The 24,926-nt window shown below is 49.1% G+C and overlaps 1 protein-coding gene across 3 annotated transcripts in view; it reads left to right on the top strand.

Moving 5' to 3' along the window:
- ARIH2 (ariadne RBR E3 ubiquitin protein ligase 2) overlaps positions 1 to 24,926 on the top strand; it is a 92,801-nt gene that overhangs the window by 12,773 nt on the left and 55,102 nt on the right. For all 3 annotated transcript variants that reach the window (XM_063941136.1, XM_063941138.1, XM_063941137.1), the window contains exon 2: positions 3,930 to 4,296. In XM_063941136.1, the coding sequence (XP_063797206.1) occupies positions 4,042 to 4,296 (255 nt within the window). In that variant the 5' untranslated portion in view covers positions 3,930 to 4,041. The remainder of the gene's footprint in view (positions 1 to 3,929; positions 4,297 to 24,926) is intronic.

The raw sequence follows: 24,926 nt of genomic DNA, 5'->3' as shown, positions 1-24,926 counted from the left end.
CTGGTCTCCACAGCTACGGCTGGGAAGTCAAATGTTTTGCCATATGTTTCCTCACAACCTAAGAAAGCACCGTATTACCAAATGCAGTCCTTTCGATCACAGAAAAACAAGAAAGTCCGAGGTGCGTCCTTTCTTGCCAGAGGCAGGGGCAGAGGAAAGAAGCTGCACAACACAGCTAGTTCCCAGGAACAGAAGTCCTCCCCGGCTTCCACTAAATCCACCTCATGACGCTGGGGCTCCACAGGCGGAGCTAGGCCCGGTGGGGGCGCGTCTCCGAAATTTCAGCCACAAGTGGGTTCACTCGCAGTTGGATCCCTGGGCAATAGATGTTGTGTCTCAGGGATACAAGCTGGAATTCGAAGAGATGCCCCCTCACCGATACCTCAAGTCGTCCCTGCCAGCTTCCCCCTTAGAGAGGGAAATAGTGTTGACTGCAATTCACAAATTGTATCTTCAACAGGTGGTGGTCAAGGTTCCCCTCCTTCAACAAGGAAAGGGTTATTATTCGACCATGTTTGTGGTACCGAAACCAGACGGTTCGGTCAGACCCATATTGAATTTAAAATCCCTGAACGTGTACCTAAAAAGGTTCCGGTTCAAGATGGAATCGCTGAGAGCGGTCATTGCAAGCCTGGAAGGGGGGGGATTTTATGGTGTCTCTGGACATAAAGGATGCATACCTTCATGTCCCCATTTATCCACCTCATCAGGCGTACCTCAGATTTGTGGTACAGGATTGTCATTACCAATTTCAGACGTTGCCATTTGGTCTCTCCACGGCTCCGAGAATATTTACCAAGGTAATGGCGGAAATGATGGTACTCCTGCGGAAGCAAGGGGTCACAATTATCCCATACTTGGACGATCTCCTCATAAAAGCGAGGTCAAGAGAACAGTTGCTGATCAGCGTAGCACGTTCTCTGGAAGTGTTACGGCAACACGGCTGGATTCTAAATATTCCAAAGTCGCAGCTGGTTCCTACGACTCGTCTGCCCTTCCTGGGCATGATTCTGGACACAGGCCAGAAAAGGGTTTATCTCCCGATAGAGAAGGTTCAGGAACTCATGACACTGGTCAAGGACCTATTAAAACCATAACAGGTGTCAGTGCATCACTGCACTCGAGTCCTGGGAAAGATGGTGGCATCGTACGAGGCCATTCCCTTCGGCAGGTTCCATGCGAGGACCTTTCAATGGGACTTACTGGACAAATGGTCCGGATCACATCTTCAGATGCATCGGTTAATCACCCTATCCCCCAGGGCCAGGGTGTCTCTCCTGTGGTGGCTGCAGAGTGCTCACCTTCTCGTGGGCCGCAGATTCGGCATTCAGGACTGGGTCCTGGTGACCACGGATGCAAGCCTCCGAGGGTGGGGAGCAGTCACACAGGGAAGAAATTTCCAAAGTCTGTGGTCAAGTCAGGAGACTTGCCTTCACATCAACATCCTGGAACTAAGGGCCATTTACAACACCCTACGTCAAGCAGAGGCCCTGCTTCGCGGTCAACCTGTTCTGATTCAGTCAGACAACATCACCGCTGTGGCTCATGTAAACCGACAAGGCTGCACAAGGAGCAGGGTGGCGATGGCGGAAGCCACCAGAATTCTTTGCTGGGCGGAGAATCATGTAAGCGCACTGTCAGCAGTGTTCATCCCGGGAGTGGACAACTGGGAAGCAGACTTCCTCAGCAGGCACGACCTCCACCCGGGGGAGTGGGGACTTCATCAAGAAGTCTTTGCACAGCTTGCAAGTCGGTGGGAACTGCCACAGGTGGACATGATGGCATCCCGCCTCAACAAGAAACTACAGAGGTATAGCGCCAGGTCAAGAGACCCTCAGGCGATAGCTGTAGACGCCCTGGTGACACCGTGGGTGTTCCAGTTGGACTATGTATTTCCTCCTCTTCCTCTCATACCCAAGGTGTTGAGAATCCTAAGAAAAAGAGGAGTGTGAACAATACTCATTGTTCCGGATTGGCCAAGAAGGACTTGGTATCCAGATCTGCAAGAAATGCTCACAGAGGACCCGTGGCCTCTTCCTCTAAGACAGGACTTGTTGCAACAAGGGCCCTGTCTGTTCCAAGACTTACCGCGGCTGCGTTTGACGGCATGGCGGTTGAACGCCGGATCCTAGCGGAAAAAGGCATTCCAGATGAGGTCATTCCTACGCTGATAAAGGCTAGGAAGGACGTGACAGCTCAACATTATCACCGTATATGGCGAAAATATGTTGCTTGGTGTGAGGCCAGGAATGCCCCTACGGAGGTATTCCAGCTGGGCCGTTTCCTTCACTTCCTACAGTCAGGAGTGACTTTGGGCCTAAAATTGGGTTCCATTAAGGTCCAGATTTCGGCCCTATCCATTTTCTTTCAAAAAGAGCTGGCTTCTCTACCTGAAGTTCAGACGTTTGTGAAGGGAGTGCTGCGTATTCAGCCCCCTTTTGTGCCCCCGGTGGCACCTTGGGATCTTAACGTGGTGTTGAGTTTCCTGAAATCCCACTGGTTTGAACCACTCAAAACGGTGGAATTAAACTATCTCACTTGGAAGGTGGTCATGCTACTAGCATTGGCTTCGGCTAGGCGTGTGTCAGAATTAGCGGCTTTGTCACATAAAAGCCCCTATCTGGTTTTCCATGCGGATAGAACAGAATTGCGGACCCGTCCACAATTTCTGCCAAAAGTGGTTTCATCCTTTCATATAAACCAACCTATTGTGGTGCCTGTGGCTACTACTGACTTGGAGGATTCCGAGTTACTTGATGTGGTCAGGGCTTTGAAGGTTTATGTAACCAGAACGGCTAGGGTCAGGAAAAAAGAATCTTTGTTTATCCTGTATGCTTCCAACAAGCTTGGTGCTCCTGCTTCTAAGCAAACTATTGCTCGCTGGATCTGTAACACGATTCAGCAGGCTCATTCTGCGGCTGGATTGCCGCTGCCAAAATCAGTCAAGGCCCATTCCACTAGGAAGGTGGCATCTTCTTGGGCGGCTGCCCGAGGGGTCTCGGCATTACAGCTGTGCCGAGCGGCTACTTGGTCAGGTTCAAACACTTTTGCAAAGTTCTACAAGTTTGATACCCTGGCTGAGGAGGACCTTGTGTTTGCTCATTCGGTGCTGCAGAGTCATCCGCACTCTCCCGCCCGTTTGGGAGCTTTGGTATAATCCCCATGGTCCTTACGGAGTCCCCAGCATCCACTAGTACGTTAGAGAAAATAAGATTTTACTTACCGGTAAATCTATTTCTCGTAGTCCGTAGTGGATGCTGGGCGCCCGTCCCAAGTGCGGACTTCTTCTGCAGTACTTGTATATAGTTATTGCTGCAATAAGGGCTATGTTATTGTTGCATCAGGGTTGAACTGATGCTCTGTTGTAGTTCATACTGTTGACTGGGTAAGTTTATCACAAGTTATACGGTGTGATTGGTGTGGCTGGTATGAGTCTTGCCCTGGATTTCCAAAATCCTTTCCTTGTACTGTCAGCTCTTCCGGGCACAGTTTCTCTAACTGAGGTCTGGAGGAGGGACATAGAGGGAGGAGCCAGAGCACACCAGAATCTAAATTCTTTCTTAAAGTGCCCATGTCTACTGCGGAGCCCGTCTATTCCCCATGGTCCTTACGGAGTCCCCAGCATCCACTACGGACTACGAGAAATAGATTTACCGGTAAGTAAAATCTTATTTTTAAATCTGCTCCATCAATCAGGATTGGATATCATCTCGGCACATAGTGATATGTAGCCCGCTGTTTCTCTCTGTCTGACAGTTATTTTTCTCAGTAAATGCTCTGGATATTCATCCTTACAGTGACAAACAGCGGACTTGTCGTCCTACCTCTTACTCTTTAATGTCTGCAACTGTGATGACTGCAAATGCTTCTTTGTGGAGGGCAGTTTTTCCCCTGGTGTTACTCATGTGCCTTCTTCCTTTATCCCCCAGGATACAACGGAGCCAGATGGGTGCCAGACAGCAGCAGGTCGTCCTAAAGTGAAGGGAGCATGCACAGGATTTTGTAGCTCTACTAGTGACCCCACCCCACCCCGATGGTAACATGTCTGTAGACATGAACAGTCAGGGCTCAGACAGTAATGAGGACTATGACCCTAATTGTGAGGAGGAGGAGGAGGAAGAAGAGGAAGATGAACCAGGAGACATAGAAGATTATTATGTTGGGGTCGCTAATGACGTGGAGCAGCAAGGGGCAGACTCGTTTGACCCGGAGGAGTATCTGTTTACCTGCCTCACCTACAGGGAATCGGAGAGTGCGCTCAATGAGCAGATGGCGAGCTTGGCATCGTTGGTAAAGGTGAGAAGTGATTTATAGTCAGTATGATGTATAGTTCATGAGCTCCATCATCCACGCTTGTGCAGTGCTGCATGGAGCCTGGCGGGTGTAACACACCCATGTCCCAGTCGTCCACGCTTGTGCAGTGCTGCAGGGAGCCTGGCAGGTGTAACACAACCATGTCCCAGTCATCCACGCTTGTGCAGGTGTAACACGCCCATGTCCCAGTCATCCACGCTTGTGCAGTGCTGCAGGGAGCCTGGCAGGTGTAACACACCCATGTCCCAGTCATCCACGCTTGTGCAGGTGTAACACGCCCATGTCCCAGTCATCCACGCTTGTGCAGTGCTGCATGGAGCCTGGCGGGTGTAACACACCCATGTCCCAGTCGTCCACGCTTGTGCAGTGCTGCAGGGAGCCTGGCAGGTGTAACACAACCATGTCCCAGTCATCCACGCTTGTGCAGGTGTAACACGCCCATGTCCCAGTCATCCACGCTTGTGCAGTGCTGCAGGGAGCCTGGCAGGTGTAACACACCCATGTCCCAGTCATCCACGCTTGTGCAGGTGTAACACGCCCATGTCCCAGTCATCCACGCTTGTGCAGTGCTGCAGGGAGCCTGGCAGGTGTAACACACCCATGTCCCAGTCATCCACGCTTGTGCAGGTGTAACACGCCCATGTCCCAGTCATCCACGCTTGTGCAGGTGTAATACGCCCATGTCCCAGTCATCCACGCTTGTGCAGGTGTAACACACCCATGTCCCAGTCATCCACGCTTGTGCAGGTGTAACACACCCATGTCCCAGTCATCCACGCTTGTGCAGGTGTAACACACCCATGTCCCAGTCATCCACGCTTGTGCAGGTGTAACACACCCATGTCCCAGTCATCCACGCTTGTGCAGGTGTAACACACCCATGTCCCAGTCATCCACGCTTGTGCAGGTGTAACACACCCATGTCCCAGTCATCCACGCTTGTGCAGGTGTAACACGCCCATGTCCCAGTCATCCACGCTTGTGCAGGTGTAATACGCCCATGTCCCAGTCATCCACGCTTGTGCAGGTGCAACACACCCATGTCCCAGTCATCCACGCTTGTGCAGGTGTAACACACCCATGTCCCAGTCATCCACGCTTGTGCAGGTGTAATACGCCCATGTCCCAGTCATCCACGCTTGTGCAGGTGCAACACACCCATGTCCCAGTCATCCACGCTTGTGCAGGTGTAACACACCCATGTCCCAGTCATCCACGCTTGTGCAGGTGTAACACACCCATGTCCCAGTCATCCACGCTTGTGCAGGTGTAATATGCCCATGTCCCAGTCATCCACGCTTGTGCAGGTGTAATATGCCCATGTCCTAGTCATCCACGCTTGTGCAGGTGTAACACGCCCATGTCCCAGTCATCCACGCTTGTGCAGGTGTAACACACCCATGTCCCAGTCATCCACGCTTGTGCAGGTGTAATATGCCCATGTCCTAGTCATCCACGCTTGTGCAGGTGTAACACGCCCATGTCCCAGTCATCCACGCTTGTGCAGTGTTGCAGGGAGCCTGGCAGGTGTAACACACCCATGTCCCAGTCATCCACGCTTGTGCAGGTGTAACACACCCATGTCCCAGTCATCCACGCTTGTGCAGGTGTAATATGCCCATGTCCCAGTCATCCACGCTTGTGCAGGTGTAATACGCCCATGTCCCAGTCATCCACGCTTGTGCAGGTGCAACACACCCATGTCCCAGTCATCCACGCTTGTGCAGTGTTGCAGGGAGCCTGGCAGGTGTAATACGCCCATGTCCCAGTCATCCACGCTTGTGCAGTGCTGCAGGGAGCCTGGCAGGTGTAACATCCCAGTCATCATGTGCAGAGAGAGTTAGATTTGGGTGGGGTGTGTTCAAACTGAAATCTAAATTGCAGTGTAAAAATAAAGCAGCCAGTATTCACCCTGCACAGAAACAATATAACCCACCCAAATCTAACCCTCTCTGCACATGTTACATCTACCACACCTGCAGTGTACATGGTTTTGCCCATTTGCTAACAAATTTGCTGCTGCAATCAGGTCTGAATTGGCCCATGGTCCTCAAGGCACATTCACGATCCAGGTTTTAAGGATAGCCATACTTGGCTATTATGATTTAACCGTCTGTGCTCGAGCATGGATAGCCTTAAATCCTGGACTGTTGTGTCTTGGGGACCAAGGTTGGGAAACCCTGGAATCGATCTTAACAAAATATAATCATCCAGGTTTCAGTTTTTTAATCCAGGAGTAGATATTTATTAAGTTACTTATATAGCACCCACATATTCCGTTGTGCTTTACAATTTGCAAACAAACTATAATAAAACAAGACTTGGTGATAGTCAACAGACGTCGAGATAGGAAGGCCCTGCTCGCAAGCTTGCAATCTATAGGGAAATACGATCTATAGGGAAACCAGAATAAGGATAGGTGCTACCTATTACATGTTGGTCCAGCCAGATTGCAGAGGTTCTTGGTGGTCTGTAGGATCCAGTCCACACAGTGATATTGGCCAAGGGTCAAGTGGATGTGAAAGTGAAGAAAGAGAAAATATATAAAGTTTTGTGTGGACTGTACAGAGGGGGTATTATTGGGTTTGATATCTTATGAAGGTTATGTGGGTGGCTCTGGAATTTGATAGGCTTGTTTGAAAAGGTGAGTTTTCAGGGAACGCTTGAAGGTTTGGAGACTAGAGGCACGTCTTGTAAATCTGGAGGTTATTCCACAGGGTGGGTGCAGCACGAGAGATGTCCCGTAACTGTGACTGGGAACAGATAATGCGTGTGGATGAAAGAAGCAACTTGGAGAGGAGGGCTGGGAGATATTTTGAGATAAGTGAAGAAATGTTTGTTGGTGTAGTTTGGTTAATAGCCTCTTGTGTGAAACAATCCTATCCCTATGTGGGAGTGTGGTTGAGTAATCCAAGTTAAGCAATATTATTTTCTGAGCATACTCCGTATATTATAATAAGATTTAGAGCCTGATGGTGGCCATGCCAGATGCCAGCCGAACTTGGACGTGTTTTTAAAGGGGCATTCACTTACACTGCAAAACCATGCCTTGTAAGTCAGAGGTTCTCAAACGCTGTATTCAAGTCACCCCAATGGTCCAGGTTTTAGGTATATCCCTGGCTCAGCACAGATGGTTAAATCATGTTGACTGAGGTGCTAATTTAGTTACCTGTGGCCAAATATGGTTAAGCTTAAAACCTGGACTGTTGGGGAGCCTTGAGGACCGCATTTGAGAACCTCTGTAAGTGTTTACGAGGGGAATAATTGTATAGCTTGCTGCACTTTAGTAAGCTGCTCGGGTTTCGAATCGGATGATCAATGAATTGGTAATTATGGCCAAGCGCTATATGTACTAAAATATACTGAGTGGAAAATAATGATAAATATACAAAAGCAAGGTATGAAAATAAATATAAATAATTAATAAATAAATAAATAATGAAAGAGAGAGAAATAAGTGCAACAGAAGTCAAAAATTGTTTACAGCTCCTTTCTGGTGATTTTTGGAGCTTTCAGACACTTGGTGTTAGCTGGATAGATATAGTTCTTGTGGGCAGAGACTTTCCCTAGCTTACCCTATCTCCACTTGCTCCACTTTGCTCTGGGAGAGCAAAGAAGCAGACACAACAGAAGATAGCACCGCCAGTGTCTGACGTCACCGGAAGCGGACATCCGAACTTCCGGTTACAGCAATTCGGCGCAGAGAGCGGCAATCATACAGCATGTGGAGATAGGGTAAGCTAGGGATAGTCTCTGCCCACAAGAACTGTATCTATCCAGCTAACACCACCAAGTGTCTGAAAACTCCAAAAATCACCAGAAAAGAGTTGTAAACATTTTTGACTTCTGTTGCACTTATTTCTTTCTCTTTCATTATTTATTATTTATTCATTATTTATACTTATTTTTATTTTCATACCTTGCTTTTGTTTATTTATCATTGTTTTCCACACAGTATATTTTAGTACATATAGCGCTTGGCCATAATTACCAACCTCTGTAAGTGATTGCCCCTTTAAAAAAATAAAAAATAAATCTGAGTTCAGCCGACACCCCGTGCGGCCGCCAAACTCTGGCGTCATTACGTCTGGCCGCTAGTCTTTTTTTTTTTTTTTTTTTTTTATAAATCTGTGTTGTACAAATCATTCCATGATTTATTCCTAGGGAGCAATATGATTGGCTGTGAGATCCGTCATAACCGTGACGGCTTCATTGCTCATTCTCCTAAGGTGCTAGCAAAAAAATGCGGATGGTGATAATAGATGCATCATATTTTGATCACTTTACATCGCAGATCTCTCAGGCCGTGTCAGAGGCAATGTTCCACCAAGTGTCTCGCACGTAATTGTGTCACGACTGCACACGACTATGGGGTGTGAAGGAAATATTTGCAATGTTACTGGCCTTATTCGGCTGTTGTGGCCAAGCCTTTAAGAATTGCCATTTACAATCTGGAATAAACATGGTACTAAACAAGACCTAATCCCCATAATAACAAATGATTATTTAGAGTGCCCTGCTCATTGAGGGGGGGGCTATTGAGAGATGGACGCGTCCATATACTCACATGCTGCAGACCACGCCCACCAAACGCCGCATCAACGCCTCTTCTGGGATGCAATATCATGGTGAAGAATCGCGCACAATGGCTGGTGCTCGTGCGCAGACCTTATGGACGCAGCGGCTGCATGCGACCGCAGCGGCTGTGTCCATCTCTGACTAACCCCCATAGTTTTCATATTTTCCTCTCTTCCTGCCTGTGTAACATTGCTATTCAATGCTCCAACGTGCAGTCAGACTATTTTCTCTATCGTCCTAGTGGATGCTGGGGTTCCTGAAAAGACCATGGGGAATAGCGGCTCCGCAGGAGACAGGGCACAAAAAGTAAAGCTTTTCCAGATCAGGTGGTGTGCACTGGCTCCTCCCCCTATGACCCTCCTCCAGACTCCAGTTAGATTTTTGTGCCCGGCCGAGAAGGGTGCAATCTAGGTGGCTCTCCTAAAGAGCTGCTTAGAAAAAGTTTAGCTAGGTTTTTTTTATTTTACAGTGATTCCTGCTGGCAACAGGATCACTGCAACGAGGGACTTAGGGGAGAAGGAGTCAACTCACCTGCGTGCAGGATGGATTGGCTTCTTGGCTACTGGACATCAAGCTCCAGAGGGACGATCACAGGTACAGCCTGGATGGTCACCGGAGCCGCGCCGCCGGCCCCCTTGCAGATGCTGAAGTCAGAAGAGGTCCAGAATCGGCGGCTGAAGACTCCTGCAGTCTTCTAAAGGTAGCGCACAGCACTGCAGCTGTGCGCCATTTTCCTCTCAGCACACTTCACACGGCAGTCACTGAGGGTGCAGGGCGCTGGGGGGGGGCGCCCTGGGAGGCAAATGTAACCTATATAAAGGCTAAAAATACCTCACATATAGCCCCCAGAGGCTATATGGAGATATTTAACCCCTGCCTGATTTCTCTAAATAGCGGGAGACGAGCCCGCCAGAAAAGGGGCGGGGCCTATCTCCTCAGCACACGGCGCCATTTCCTCTCACAGCTCCGCTGGTCAGGACGGCTCCCAGGTCTCTCCCCTGCACTGCACTACAGAAACAGGGTAAAACAGAGAGGGGGGGCAAATTTATGGCGATATTTTGATATAACAAAGCAGCTATAAGGGAGCACTTATTATAAGGCTATCCCTGATATATATATATAGCGCTTTTGGTGTGTGCTGGCAAACTCTCCCTCTGTCTCCCCAAAGGGCTAGTGGGTCCTGTCTTCGTTAGGAGCATTCCCTGTGTGTCTGCTGTGTGTCGGTACGTGTGTGTCGACATGTATGAGGACGATATTGGCGTGGAGGCGGAGCAATTGCCAAATATGAGGATGTCACCCCCTAGGGAGTCGACACCAGAATGGATGCCTTTATTTATGGAACTACGGGATAGTGTCAACACGCTAAAGCAGTCGTTTGACGACATGAGACGGCCGGACAATCAATTAGTGCCTGTCCAGGCGACTCAAACACCGTCAGGGGCTGTGAAACGCCCTTTGCCTCAGTCGGTCGACACAGACCCAGACACAGGCGATGACTCCAGTGGTGACTGTGACGAATCAACCGTATTTTCCAGTAGGGCCACACGTTATATGATTTTGGCAATGAAGGAGGCGTTACATTTAGCTGATACTACAGGTACCACTAAACAGGGTATTATGTGGGGTGTGAAAAAACTACCTATAGTTTCTCTATCGTCCTAGTGGATGCTGGGGTTCCTGAAAGGACCATGGGGAATAGCGGCTCCGCAGGAGACAGGGCACAAAAGTAAAGCTTTCCGATCAGGTGGTGTGCACTGGCTCCTCCCCCTATGACCCTCCTCCAAGCCAGTTAGATTTTTGTGCCCGGCCGAGAAGGGTGCAATCTAGGTGGCTCTCCTAAAGAGCTGCTTAGAAAAGTTTAGCTTAGGTTTTTTATTTTACAGTGAGTCCTGCTGGCAACAGGATCACTGCAACGAGGGACTTAGGGGAGAAGAAGTGAACTCACCTGCGTGCAGGATGGATTGGCTTCTTGGCTACTGGACATCAGCTCCAGAGGGACGATCACAGGTACAGCCTGGATGGTCACCGGAGCCTTGCCGCCGGCCCCCTTGCAGATGCTGAAGTAAGAAGAGGTCCAGAATCGGCGGCAGAAGACTCCTCAGTCTTCTTAAGGTAGCGCACAGCACTGCAGCTGTGCGCCATTTTCCTCTCAGCACACTTCACACGGCAGTCACTGAGGGTGCAGGGCGCTGGGAGGGGGGCGCCCTGGGAGGCAAAATGAATACCTATTTTGGCTAAAAATACCTCACATATAGCCTCCGGAGGCTATATGGAGATATTTAACCCCTGCCAGAATCCGTTAAGAGCGGGAGACGAGGCCGCCGAAAAAGGGGCGGGGCCTATCTCCTCAGCACACAGCGCCATTTTCCCTCACAGAAAGGCTGGAGGGAAGGCTCCCAGGCTCTCCCCTGCACTGCACTACAGAAACAGGGTTAAAACAGAGAGGGGGGGCACTAATTTGGCGATATGCTTATATATTAAGATGCTATAAGGGAAAACACTTATATAAGGTTGTCCCTATATAATTATAGCGGTTTTGGTGTGTGCTGGCAAACTCTCCCTCTGTCTCTCCAAAGGGCTAGTGGGTCCTGTCCTCTATCAGAGCATTCCCTGTGTGTGTGCTGTGTGTCGGTACGTGTGTGTCGACATATAGGAGGACGATGTTGGTGAGGAGGCGGAGCAATTGCCTGTAATGGTGATGTCACTCTCTAGGGAGTCGACACCGGAATGGATGGCTTATTTAGGAAATTACGTGATAATGTCAACACGCTGCAAGGTCGGTTGACGACATGAGACGGCCGACAAACAATTAGTACCGGTCCAGACGTCTCAAAAACACCGTCAGGGGTTTTAAAACGCCCGTTTACTTTAGTCGGTCGACACAGACACAGACAGGGACACTGAATCCAGTGTCGACGGTGAATAAACAAACGTATTCCTTATTAGGGCCACACGTTAAAGGCAATGAAGGAGGTGTTACATATTTCTGATACTACAAGTACCACAAAAGAGGGTATTATGTGGGATGTGAAAAAACTACCATAGTTTTTCCTGAATCAGATAAATTAAATAAAGTGTGTGATGATGCGTGGGTTCCCCCCGATAGAAAATTATGGGCGGTATACCCTTTCCCGCCAGAAGTTAGGGCGCGTTGGGAAACACCCCTTAAGGTGGATAAGGCGCTCACACGCTTATCAAAACAAGTGGCGGTACCGTCTATAGATAGGGCCGTCCTCAAGGACCAGCTGACAGGAGGCTGGAAAATATCATAAAAAGTATATACACACATACTGGTGTTATACTGCGACCAGCGATCACCTCAGCCTGGATGTGCAGAGCTGGGGTGGCTTGGTCGGATTCCCTGACTAAAAATATTGATACCCTTGACAGGGACAGTATTTTATTGACTATAGAGCATTTAAAGGATGCATTTCTATATATGCGAGATGCACAGAGGGATATTTGCACTCTGGCATCATGAGTAAATGCGATGTCCATAACTGCCAGAAGATGTTATGGACACGACAGTGGTCAGGTGATGCAGATTCCAAACGGCACAAAGGTGTATTGCCGTATAAAGGAAGAGGAGTTATTTGGGGTCGGTCCATCGGACCTGGTGGCCACGGCAACTGCTGGAAAATCCACCGTTTTTTACCCTAAGTCGCATCTCTGCAGAAAAAGACGCCGTCTTTTCAGCCTCGGTCCTCTCGTCCCTATAAGATAATATCTGCCCGGGGATAGAGGAAAGAGAAGAAGACTGCAGCAGGCAGCCCATTCCCAGGAACAGAAGCGTTCCACCGCTTCTGACAAGTTCTCAGCATGGCGCTGAGACCGTACAGGACCCCTGGATCCTACAAGTAGTATCCCAGGGGTACAGATTGGAATGTCGAGACGTTTCCCCTTCGCAGGCTCCTGAAGTCTGCTTTACCAAGGTCTCCCTCCGACAAGGAGGCAGTATGGGAAAAAATTCACAAGCTGTATTCCCAGCAGGTGATAATTAAATTACCCCTCCTACTACAAGAAAAGGGGTATTATTCCACACTATATTGTGGTACTGAAGCCAGAAGGCTAGGTGAGACTTATTCTAAAAAATTTTTTTGAACACTTACAAAGGTTCAAATCAAGATGGAGTCACTCAGAACAGTGATAACGAACCAGGAAGAAGGGGACTATATAGTGTCCCGGGACATCAGGGATGCTTACCTCTATGTCCCAAATTTGCCCTTCTCACTAAGGGTACCTCAGGTTCGTGGTGCAGAACTGTCACTATCCGTTTCAGACGCTGCCGTTTGGATTGTCCACGGCACCCCGGGTCTTTACCAAGGTAATGGCCGAAATGATGATTCTTCTTCGAAGAAAAGGCGTCTTAATTATCCCTTACTTGGACGATCTCCTGATAAGGGCATAGTCCAGGGAACAGTTGGAGGTCGGAGTAGCACTATCTCGGATACTGCTACAACAGCACGGGTGGATTCTAAATATTCCAAAATCGCAGCTGATCCCGACGACACGTCTGCTGTGCCTAGGGATGATTCTGGACACAGTCCAGAAAAAGGTGTTTCTCCCGGAAGAGAAAGCCAGGGAGTTATCCGAGCTAGTCAGGAACCTCCTAAAAACAGTGCATCATTGCACAAGGGTCCTGGTAAAAATGGTGGCTTCCTACGAAGCAATTCCATTCGGCAGATTTCACGCAAGAACTTTTCAGTGGGATCTGCTGGACAAATGGTTCGGATCGCATCTTCAGATGCATCAGCGGATAACCCTATATCCAAGGACAAGGGTGTCTCTCCTGTGGTGGTTATAGAGTGCTCATCTTCTAGAGGGCCGCAGATTCGGCATTCAGGATTGGATGCTGGTGACCACGGAGCCCAGCCCGAGAGGCTGGGGAGCAGTCACACAAGGAAAAAATTTCCAGGGAGTGTGATCAAGTCTGGAGACTTTTCTCCACATAAATATACTGGAGCTAAGGGTAAATTTATAATGCTCTAAGCTTAGCAAGACCTCTGCTTCAAGGTCAGCCGGTATTGATCCAGTGGGAAAAACATCACGGCAGTCGCCCACGTAAACAGACAGGGCGACACAAGAAGCAGGAGGGCAATGGCAAAAACTGCAAGGACTTTTCGCTGGGCGGAAAATCATGTGATAGCACTGTCAGCAGTGTTTCATCCCGGGAATGGAAACTGGGAAGCAGACTTCCTCAGCAGGCACGACCTCCACCCGGGAGAGTGGAAACTTCATCGGGAAGTTTTTTCCACATGATTGTAAACCGTTGGGAAATACCAAAGGTGGACATGATGGCGTCCCGTCTGAACAAAAAACGGGACAGGTATTGCGCCAGGTCAAGAGACCCTCAGGCAATAGCTGTGGACGTTCTGGTAACACCGTGGGTGTACCAGTCGGTGTATGTGTTCCCTCCTCTGCTTCTCATACCTAAGGTGCTGAGAATTATAAGACGTAGAGGAGTAAGAACTATACTCATGGCTCCGGATTGGCCAAGAAGGACTTGGTACCCGGAACTTCAAGAGATGCTTACAGAGGTCTTATGGCCTCTGCCGCTAAGAAGGGACTTGCTTCAGCAAGTACCATGTCTGTTCCAAGACTTACCGCAGCTGCGTTTGTCGGCATGGCGGTGGAAAGCCGGATCCTAAAGGAAAAAGGCATTCCGGAAGAGGTCATTCCTACCCTGGTCAAAGCCAGAAAGGAGGTGACCGCACAACATTATCACCACATGTGGCGAAAATATGTTGCGTGGTGTGAGGCCAGGAAGGCCCCACAAAGAAATTTCAACTCGGTCGTTTCCTGCATTTCCTGCAAACAGGAGTGTCTATGGGCCTCAAATTGGGGTCCATTAAGGTTCAAATTTCGGCCCTGTCGATTTTCTTCCAGAAAGAATTGGCTTCAGTTCCTGAAGTCCAGAAGTTTGTCAAGGGAGTATTGCATATACAACCCCCTTTTGTGCCTCCAGTGGCACTGTGGGATCTCAACGTAGTTCTGGGATTCCTCAAATCACATTGGTTTAAAACCAGTCAAATCTGTGGATTTGAAGCATCTCACATGAAAAGTGACCATGCTCTTGGCCCTGGCCTGGACCAGGCGAGTGTCAAATTGGTGGTTTTTTCTCAAAAAAGCCCATATCTGTTGTCCATTCGGACAGGGCAGAGCTGCGGACTCGTCCCCAGTTCTCTCCCTAAGGTGGTGTCAGTGTTTCACCTGAACCAGCTTATTGTGGTGCCTTGCACCTACTAGGGACTTGGAGGACTCCAAGTTGCTAGATGTTGTCAGGGCCCTGAAAATATGTTCCAGGACGGCTAGAGTCAGGAAAACTGACTTGCTGTTATCCTGTATGCACCCAAAAAACTGGGTGCTCTTGCTTCTAAGCAGACTATTGCTAGTTGGATGTGTAATACAATTCAGCTTGCACATTCTGTGGCAGGCCTGCCACAGCCAAAATATGTAAATGCCCATTCCACAAGGAAGGTGGGCTCATCTTGGGCGGCTGCCCGAGGGGTCTCGGCTTTACAACTTTGCCGAGCAGCTACTTGGTCAGGGGCAAACACGTTTGCTAAATTCTACAAATTTGATACCCTGGCTAAGGAGGACCTGGAGTTCTCTCATTCGGTGCTGCAGAGTCATCCGCACTCTCCCGCCCGTTTGGGAGCTTTGGTATAATCCCCATGGTCCTTTCAGGAACCCCAGCATCCACTAGGACGATAGAGAAAATAAGAATTTACTTACCGATAATTCTATTTCTCGGAGTCCGTAGTGGATGCTGGGCGCCCATCCCAAGTGCGGATTATCTGCAATACTTGTACATAGTTACAAAAATCGGGTTATTATTGTTGTGAGCCATCTTTTCAGAGGCTCCGCTGTTATCATACTGTTAACTGGGTTTAGATCACAAGTTGTACGGTGTGATTGGTGTGGCTGGTATGAGTCTTACCCGGGATTCAAAATTCCTCCCTTATTGTGTACGCTCGTCCGGGCACAGTACCTAACTGGCTTGGAGGAGGGTCATAGGGGGAGGAGCCAGTGCACACCACCTGATCGGAAAGCTTTACTTTTGTGCCCTGTCTCCTGCGGAGCCGCTATTCCCCATGGTCCTTTCAGGAACCCCAGCATCCACTACGGACTCCGAGAAATAGAATTATCGGTAAGTAAATTCTTATTTTTTCCTGAATCAGAAGAATTAAATGACGTGTGTAATGAAGCGTGGGTTGCCCCTGATAAAAAGCTGATAATTTCAAAGAAATTATTGGCATTATACCCTTTCCCGCCAGAGGTTAGGGAGCGCTGGGAAACACCTCCTAGGGTGGACAAGGCGTTAACACGCTTATCTAAACAAGTGGCGTTACCCTCTCCTGAGACGGCCGCACTTAAAGATCCATCAGATAGGAGGATGGAAAATATCCAAAAAAGTATATACACACATGCAGGTGTTATACTACGACCAGCTATAGCGACTGCCTGGATGTGCAGTGCTGGGGTAGTTTGGTCAGAGTCCCTGATTGAAAATATTGATACCCTGGACAGGGACAATATTTTACTGTCGTTAGAACAAATAAAGGATGCATTTCTTTATATGCGTGATGCACAGAGGGATATCTGCACACTGGCATCACGGGTAAGTGCTATGTCCATTTCGGCCAGAAGAACTTTATGGACGCGACAGTGGACAGGCGATGCGGATTCAAAACGGCATATGGAAGTTTTGCAGTATAAAGGGGAGGAGTTATTTGGAGTCGGTCTATCAGATTTGGTGGCCACGGCTACAGCCGGGAAATCCACCTTTCTACCTCAAGTCACTCCCCAACAGAAAAAGGCACCGACCTTTCAACCGCAGCCCTTTCGTTCCTTTAAAAATAAGAGAGCAAAGGGCTATTCATATCTGCCACGAGGCAGAGGTCGAGGGAAGAGACAGCAACAGGCAGCTCCTTCCCAGGAACAGAAGCCCTCCCCGGCTTCTACAAAAGCCTCAGCATGACGCTGGGGCTTCTCAAGCGGACTCGGGGACGGTGGGGGGTCGTCTCAAAAATTACAGCGCGCAGTGGGCTCACTCGCAAGTAGATCCCTAGATCCTGCAGATAATATCTCAGGGGTACAGGTTGGAATTAGAGACAGATCCACCTCGCCGTTTCCTGAAGTCTGCTTTACCAACGTCCCCCTCCGAAAGGGAGACGGTTTTGGAAGCCATTCACAAGCTGTACTCTCAGCAGGTGATAGTCAAGGTACCTCTTCTACAACAAGGGAAGGGGTATTATTCCACTCTTTTTGTGGTACCGAAGCCGGATGGCTCGGTAAGGCCTATTCTAAATCTGAAGTCCTTGAACCTGTACATAAAGAAATTCAAGTTCAAGATGGAGTCACTCAGAGCAGTGATAGCGAACCTGGAAGAGGGGGACTTTATGGTATCCTTGGACATCAAGGATGCGTATCTCCACGTTCCAATTTACCCCTCACACCAGGGGTACCTCAGGTTCGTTGTACAAAACTGTCACTATCAGTTTCAGACGCTGCCGTTCGGATTGTCCACGGCACCTCGGGTCTTTACAAAGGTAATGGCCGAGATGATGATTCTTCTTCGAAGAAAAGGCGTATTAATTATCCCATACTTGGACGATCTCCTAATAAGGGCAAGGTCCAGAGAACAGCTAGAGATGGGATTAGCACTGTCTCAAGAAGTGCTAAAACAGCACGGGTGGATTCTGAATATTCCAAAATCCCAGTTAATGCCGACAACTCGGCTGCTGTTCCTAGGGATGATTCTGGACACGGTTCAGAAAAAGGTTTTTCTCCCGGAGGAAAAAGCCAAGGAGTTATCCGAGCTTGTCAGGAACCTCCTAAAACCAGGAAAGGTGTCTGTACATCAATGCACAAGAGTCCTGGGAAAAATGGTGGCTTCTTACGAAGCAATTCCATTCGGCAGATTCCACGCAAGAATTTTCCAAAGGGATCTGTTGGACAAATGGTCAGGGTCGCATCTTCAGATGCACCTACGGATAACCCTGTCTCCAAGGACAAGGGTGTCTCTTCTGTGGTGGTTGCAGAGTCCTCATCTATTGGAGGGCCGCAGATTCGGCATACAGGATTGGATCCTGGTGACCACGGACGCCAGCCTGAGAGGCTGGGGAGCAGTCACACAAGGAAGAAACTTCCAGGGAGTATGGACGAGCCTGGAAACGTCTCTTCACATAAACATTCTGGAACGAAGAGCAATATACAATGCTCTAAGCCAGGCAGAACCTCTGCTTCAAGGAAAACCGGTGTTGATCCAGTCGGACAACATCACGGCAGTCGCCCATGTGAACAGACAGGGCGGCACAAGAAGCAGGAGTGCAATGGCAGAAGCTGCAAGGATTCTTCGCTGGGCAGAGAATCATGTGATAGCACTGTCAGCAGTGTTCATCCCGGGAGTGGACAACTGGGAAGCAGACTTTCTCAGCAGACACGATCTTCACCCGGGAGAGTGGGGACTTCATCCAGAAGTCTTCCACATGCTGGTAACCCGTTGGGAAAGACCAATGGTGGACATGATGGCGTCTCGCCTCAACAAAAAACTGGACAGGTATTGCGCCAGGTCAAGAGATCCGCAGGCAATAGCTGTGGACGCGCTGGTAACGCCTTGGGTGTACCAGTCGGTGTATGTGTTTCCTCCTCTGCCTCTCATACCAAAAGTATTGAGAATTATACGGCAAAGAGGCGTGAGAACGATACTAGTGGTTCCGGATTGGCCAAGAAGGACTTGGTACCCGGAACTTCAAGAGATGATCACGGAAGATCCGTGGCCTCTACCTCTAAGGAGGGACTTGCTTCAGCAGGGTCCCTGTCTGTTTCAAGACTTACCGCGGCTGCGTTTGACGGCATGGCGGTTGAACGCCGGATCCTAAAGGAAAAAGGCATGCCGGAAGAAGTCATTCCTACTTTGATTAAAGCAAGGAAGGAAGTAACCGTGCAACATTATCACCGAATTTGGCGAAAATATGTTGCGTGGTGCGAAGATCGGAGTGCTCCGACGGAGGAATTTCAACTGGGTCGATTCCTACATTTCCTGCAATCAGGATTGTCTATGGGTCTCAAATTGGGATCTATTAAGGTTCAAATTTCGGCCCTGTCGATTTTCTTTCAAAAAGAATTGGCTTCAGTCCCTGAAGTCCAGACCTTTGTTAAGGGAGTGCTGCATATACAGCCTCCTGTGGTGCCTCCAGTGGCACCGTGGGATCTCAATGTGGTTTTGGAATTTCTGAAATCTCATTGGTTTGAACCACTAAAAAAGGTGGATTTGAAATATCTCACATGGAAAGTGACCATGCTTCTAGCCCTGGCTTCGGCCAGGAGAGTGTCAGAACTGGCAGCTTTATCTTACAAAAGCCCATATCTGATTTTCCATTCGGACAGGGCAGAACTGCGGACTCCTCCGCATTTTCTCCCTAAGGTGGTGTCAGCATTTCATCTGAACCAGCCTATTGTAGTGCCTGCGGCTACAAGTGACTTGGAGGACTCCAAGTTACTGGACGTTGTCAGAGCATTAAAAATATATATTGCAAGGACAGCTGGAGTCAGAAAATCTGACTCGTTGTTTATATTGTATGCACCCAACAAGATGGGTGCTCCTGCGTCTAAGCAGACGATTGCTCGTTGGATCTGTAGCACAATCCAACTTGCACATTCTGTGGCAGGCCTGCCACAGCCTAAATCTGTAAAGGCCCACTCCACAAGGAAGGTGGGCTCATCTTGGGCGGCTGCCCGAGGGGTCTCGGCATTACAACTCTGCCGAGCAGCTACGTGGTCAGGGGAGAACACGTTTGTAAAATTTTACAAATTTGATACTCTGGCTAAGGAGGACCTGGAGTTCTCTCATTCGGTGCTGCAGAGTCATCCGCACTCTCCCGCCGGTTTGGGAGCTTTGGTATAATCCCCATGGTCTTTTCAGGAACCCCAGCATCCACTAGGACGATAGAGAAAATAAGATTTTACTTACCGATAAATCTATTTCTCGGAGTCCGTAGTGGATGCTGGGCGCCCATCCCAAGTGCGGATTATCTGCAATAATTGTACATAGTTATTGTTAACTAATTCGGGTTATTGTTGAAGGAAGCCATCTTTCAGAGGCTCCGCTGTTATCATACTGTTAACTGGGTTTAGATCACAAGTTGTACGGTGTGATTGGTGTGGCTGGTATGAGTCTTACCCGGGATTCAAAATCCTCCCTTATTGTGTACGCTCGTCCGGGCACAGTACCTAACTGGAGTCTGGAGGAGGGTCATAGGGGGAGGAGCCAGTGCACACCACCTGATCTGGAAAAGCTTTACTTTTTGTGCCCTGTCTCCTGCGGAGCCGCTATTCCCCATGGTCTTTTCAGGAACCCCAGCACCCCTGTCTCCTGCGGAGCCGCTATTCCCCATGGTCTTTTCAGGAACCCCAGCATCCACTACGGACTCCGAGAAATAGATTTATCGGTAAGTAAAATCTTATTTTCTCTGACGTCCTAGTGGATGCTTAGACTCCGTAAGGACCATGGGGAATAGCGGCTCCGCAGGAGACAGGTCACAAGAATAAAAGCTTTAGGATCAGGTGGTGTGCACTGGCTCCTCCCCCTATGACCCTCCTCCAAGCCTCAGTTAGATTTTTGTGCCCGAACGAGAAGGGTGCAGGCTAGGTGGCTCTCCTGAGCTGCTTAGAATAAAAGTTTAATTTAGGTTTTTTTATTTTCAGTGAGTCCTGCTGGCAACAGGCTCACTGCATCGTGGGACTAAGGGGAGAAGAAACGGACTCACCTGCGTGCAGAGTGGATCGGGTTTCTTAGGCTACTGGACATTAGCTCCAGAGGGACGATCACAGGTTCAGCCTGGATGGGTCACCGGAGCCGCGCCGCCGTCCCCCTTACAGAGCCAGAAGAGACGAAGAGGTCCGGTGAAATCGGCGGCAGAAGACAATCCTGTCTTCAGACTAAGGTAGCGCACAGCACCGCAGCTGTGCGCCATTGCTCTCAGCACACTTCACACTCCGGTCACTGAGGGTGCAGGGCGCTTGGGGGGGAGCGCCCTGAGACGCAATATAGATGACAAATACCTTAGGTGGCAAAAGAATACATCACATATAGCTCCTGGGCTATATGGATGTATTTTCTCTATCGTCCTAAGTGGATGCTGGGGTTCCTGAAAGGACCATGGGGAATAGCGGCTCCGCAGGAGACAGGGCACAAAAAAGTAAAGCTTTTACCAGATCAGGTGGTGTGCACTGGCTCCTCCCCCTATGACCCTCCTCCAGACTCCAGTTAGATTTTGTGCCCGAACGAGAAGGGTGCAATCTAGGTGGCTCTCCTAAAGAGCTGCTTAGAGAAAGTTTAGCTTAGGTTTTTTTACTTTACAGTGAGTCCTGCTGGCAACAGGATCACTGCAACGAGGGACTTAGGGGAGAAGTAGTGAACTCACCTGCGTGCAGAGTGGATTTGCTGCTTGGCTACTGGACACTAGCTCCAGAGGGACGATCACAGGTACAGCCTGGATGGTCACCGGAGCCGCGCCGCCGGCCCCCTTGCAGACGCTGAAGAGAGAAGAGGTCCAAAATCGGCGGCTGAAGACTCCTCAGTCTTCTTAAGGTAGCGCACAGCACTGCAGCTGTGCGCCATTTTCCTCTCAGCACACTTCACACAACAGTCACTGAGGGTGCAGAGCGCTGGGGGGGGCGCTCTGAGAGGCAAATAAAAACCTTATTAGAGGCAAAAAATACCTCACATATAGCCCACAGAGGCTATATGGAGATATTTAACCCCTGCCTAACTTCAAAAATAGCGGGAGACGAGCCCGCCGAAAAAGGGGCGGGCCTATCTCCTCAGCACACAGCGCCATTTTCTCTCACAGAAAAGCTGGAGAGAAGGCTCCCAGGCTCTCCCCTGCACTGCACTACAGAAACAGGGTTAAAACAGAGAGGGGGGGCACTGATTTTGGCGATATTGTATATATATAAAAAATGCTATAAGGGAGAAACACTTATATAAGGTTGTCCCTATATAATTATAGCGTTTTGGTGTGTGCTGGCAGACTCTCCCTCTGTCTCCCCAAAGGGCTAGTGGGTCCTGTCCTCTGTCAGAGCATTCCCGGTGTGTGTGCTGTGTGTCGGTACGTGTGTGTCGACATGTATGAGGACGATGTTGGTGAGGAGGCGGAGAAATTGCCTGTAATGGTGATGTCACTCTCTAGGGAGTCGACACCGGAATGGATGGCTTATTTAGAGAATTACGTGAGAATGTCAACACGCTGCAAGGTCGGTTGACGACATGAGACGGCCGACAATCTATTAGGACCGGTCCAGGCGTCTCAGAAACACCGTCAGGGGTTTTAAAAACGCCCATTTACCTCAGTCGGTCGACACAGACACGGACACTGAATACAGTGTCGACGGTGAATAAACAAACGTATTTCTCATTAGGGCCACACGTTAAGGGCAATGAAGGAGGTGTTACGTGTTTCTGATACTACAAGTACCACAAGAAAGGGTATTATGTGGGAGTGAAAAAACTACCTGTAGTTTTTCCTGAATCAGATAAAATAAAATGAAGTGTGTGATGATGCGTAGGGTTACCCCGATAGCAAATATTGGCGTTATACCCTTTCCCGCCAGAAATTAGGGTACGTTGGGAAACACCCCTTAGGGTGATAAGGCGCTCACACGCTTATCAAGTGGCGTTACCGTCTCCAGATACGGCCGCCCTCAAGGAGCCAGCTGATAGGAAGCTGGAAAAATATCCTAAAAAGTATATACACACATACGGTGGTTATACTGCGACCAGCGATCGCCATCAGCCTGGAGATGCAGTGCTGGGTTGGCTTGGTCGGATTCCCTGACTGAAAATATTTTATTCATGTAGAGCATTTAATAGGATGCATTCTATATATATGTATGTGAGATGCACAGAGGGATATTTGCTCTCTGGCATCAAGATAAGTGCGTTGTCCATATCTCCCAGAAGATGTCAGGGACACGACAGTGGTCAGGTGATACAGATCCCATACGGCAGATGGAAGTATTGCTGTATAAAGGGAAGGAGTTATTTGGGGGTCGGTCCATCGGACCTGGGGACCACAGCAACAGCTGGGAAATCCAACCTTTTTACCCCAAGTTACATCTCAGCTAAAAAAGACACCGTCTTTTCAGCCTCAATCTTTCCTTTCCCATGAGGGCATGCAGGCAAAAGGCCAGTCATATCTGCCCAGACATAGAGGTAAGGGAAGTAGACTGCAGCAGGCAGCCCTTTCCCAGGAAAAGAAGCCCTCCACCGCGTCTGCCAAGTCCTCAGCATGACGCTGGGGCCGTGCAAGCGGACTCAAGGTGGGGGGGTAGTCTCAAGAGTCTCAGGGCGCAGTGGGATCACTCGCAAGTTGACCCCTAGATCGTACGAGTATTATCCCAGGGGTAAAGATTGGAGAGTCGAGACATCTTCTCCTCGCAGGTTCCTGAAGTCTGCTTTACCAACGGCTCCCTCCGACAGGGAGGCAGCATTGGAAACAATTCACAAGCTGTATATCCAGCAGGTGATAATCAAAGTACCCCTCCTACGACAAGGAAAAGGGTATTATTTTTCCACACTATATTGTGGTACTGAAGCCAGACGGCTTGGTGACACATAGTCTAAATCTAAAATGTTTTGAACACTTACATAAAAGGTTCAAATCGAGATAAAGTCACTCAGAGCATTGATAGCGAACCGGAAAAAAGGGGACTATATGGTGTCCCTGGACATCAAGGATTACCTCCATGTCCAAATTTTGTCCTTCTCATCAAGGGTACCTCTGGTTCGTGGTACAGAACTGTCAATATCAGTTTCAGACGATGCCGTTTGAATTATCCACGGCACCCCGGGCCTTTTTACCAAGGTAATGGCCGAAAAGATGTTTCTTCAAAGAAAAAAGGCATCTAAATTATCCCTTACTTGCACGACCTGAAAAGGGCAAGTTCCAGAGAACAGTTGGAGGTCGGAAGAGCACTATCTAAAGTAGTTCTTCGACGGCACGACTGGATTCTAAATATTCCAAGAATCGCAGCTGTTTTCCGACGATACGTCTGCTGTTCCTATGGATGATTCTGGACACGGTTCAGAAAAAGGTTTTTCTTCCCGAGGAAAAAGCCAAGGAGTTATCCGACCTGTCAGGAACCTCCTAAAACCAGGAAAGGTGTCTGTACATCAATGCACAAGAGTCCTGGGAAAAATGGTGGCTTTTTACGAAGCAATTCCATTCGGCAGATTCCATGCAAGAATTTTCCAAAGGGATCTGTTGGACAAATGGTCAGGGTCGCATCCTCAGATGCACCTGCGAATAACCCTGTCGCCAAGGACAAGGGTATATCTTCTGTGGTGGTTGCAAAAGGCTCATCTATTGGAGGGCCGCAGATTCGGCATACAGGATTTGATCCTGGTGACCACGAACGCCAGCCTGAGAGGTTGGGGAGCAGTCACACAAGGAAGAAACTTCCAGGGGGTATGGACGAACCTGGAAAAGTCTCTTCACATAAACATTCTGGTACTAAGAGCAATCTAAAATGCTCTAAGCCAGGCGGAACCACTCCTGCAAGGAAAACCGGTGTTGATTCAGTCGGACAACATCACGGCGGTCGCCCATGTAAACAGACAGGGCGGCACAAGAAGCAGGAGTGCAATGGCAGAAGCTGCCAAGATTCTTCGCTGGGCGGAGAATCACGTAATAGCACTGTCAGCAGTGTTCTTCCCGGGCGTGGACAACTGGGAAGCAGACTTCCTCAGCAGACACGATATTCACCCGGGAGAGTGGGGTCTTCATCCAGAAGTCTTCCACATGCTAATAAACTGTTGGGAAAGACCAATGGTAGACATGATGGCGTCTCGCCTCAACAAGAAACTGGACAAGTATTGCGCCAGGTCAAGAGATCCACAGGCAATAGCTGTGGACGCACTGGTAACACCTTGGGTGTACAAATCAGTATATGTGTTTCCTCCTCTGCCTCTCATGCCAAAGGTATTGAAGATTATACGGTGAAGAGGAGTAAGAACAATACTAGTGGCT

Source organism: Pseudophryne corroboree, chromosome 9 (assembly GCF_028390025.1).
Source record: "Pseudophryne corroboree isolate aPseCor3 chromosome 9, aPseCor3.hap2, whole genome shotgun sequence".
Classification (NCBI taxonomy): Eukaryota; Metazoa; Chordata; class Amphibia; order Anura; family Myobatrachidae; genus Pseudophryne; species Pseudophryne corroboree.
The sequence above is the reverse complement of the archived record's forward strand: the minus strand, read 5'-3'. Positions and strand labels throughout refer to the sequence as shown.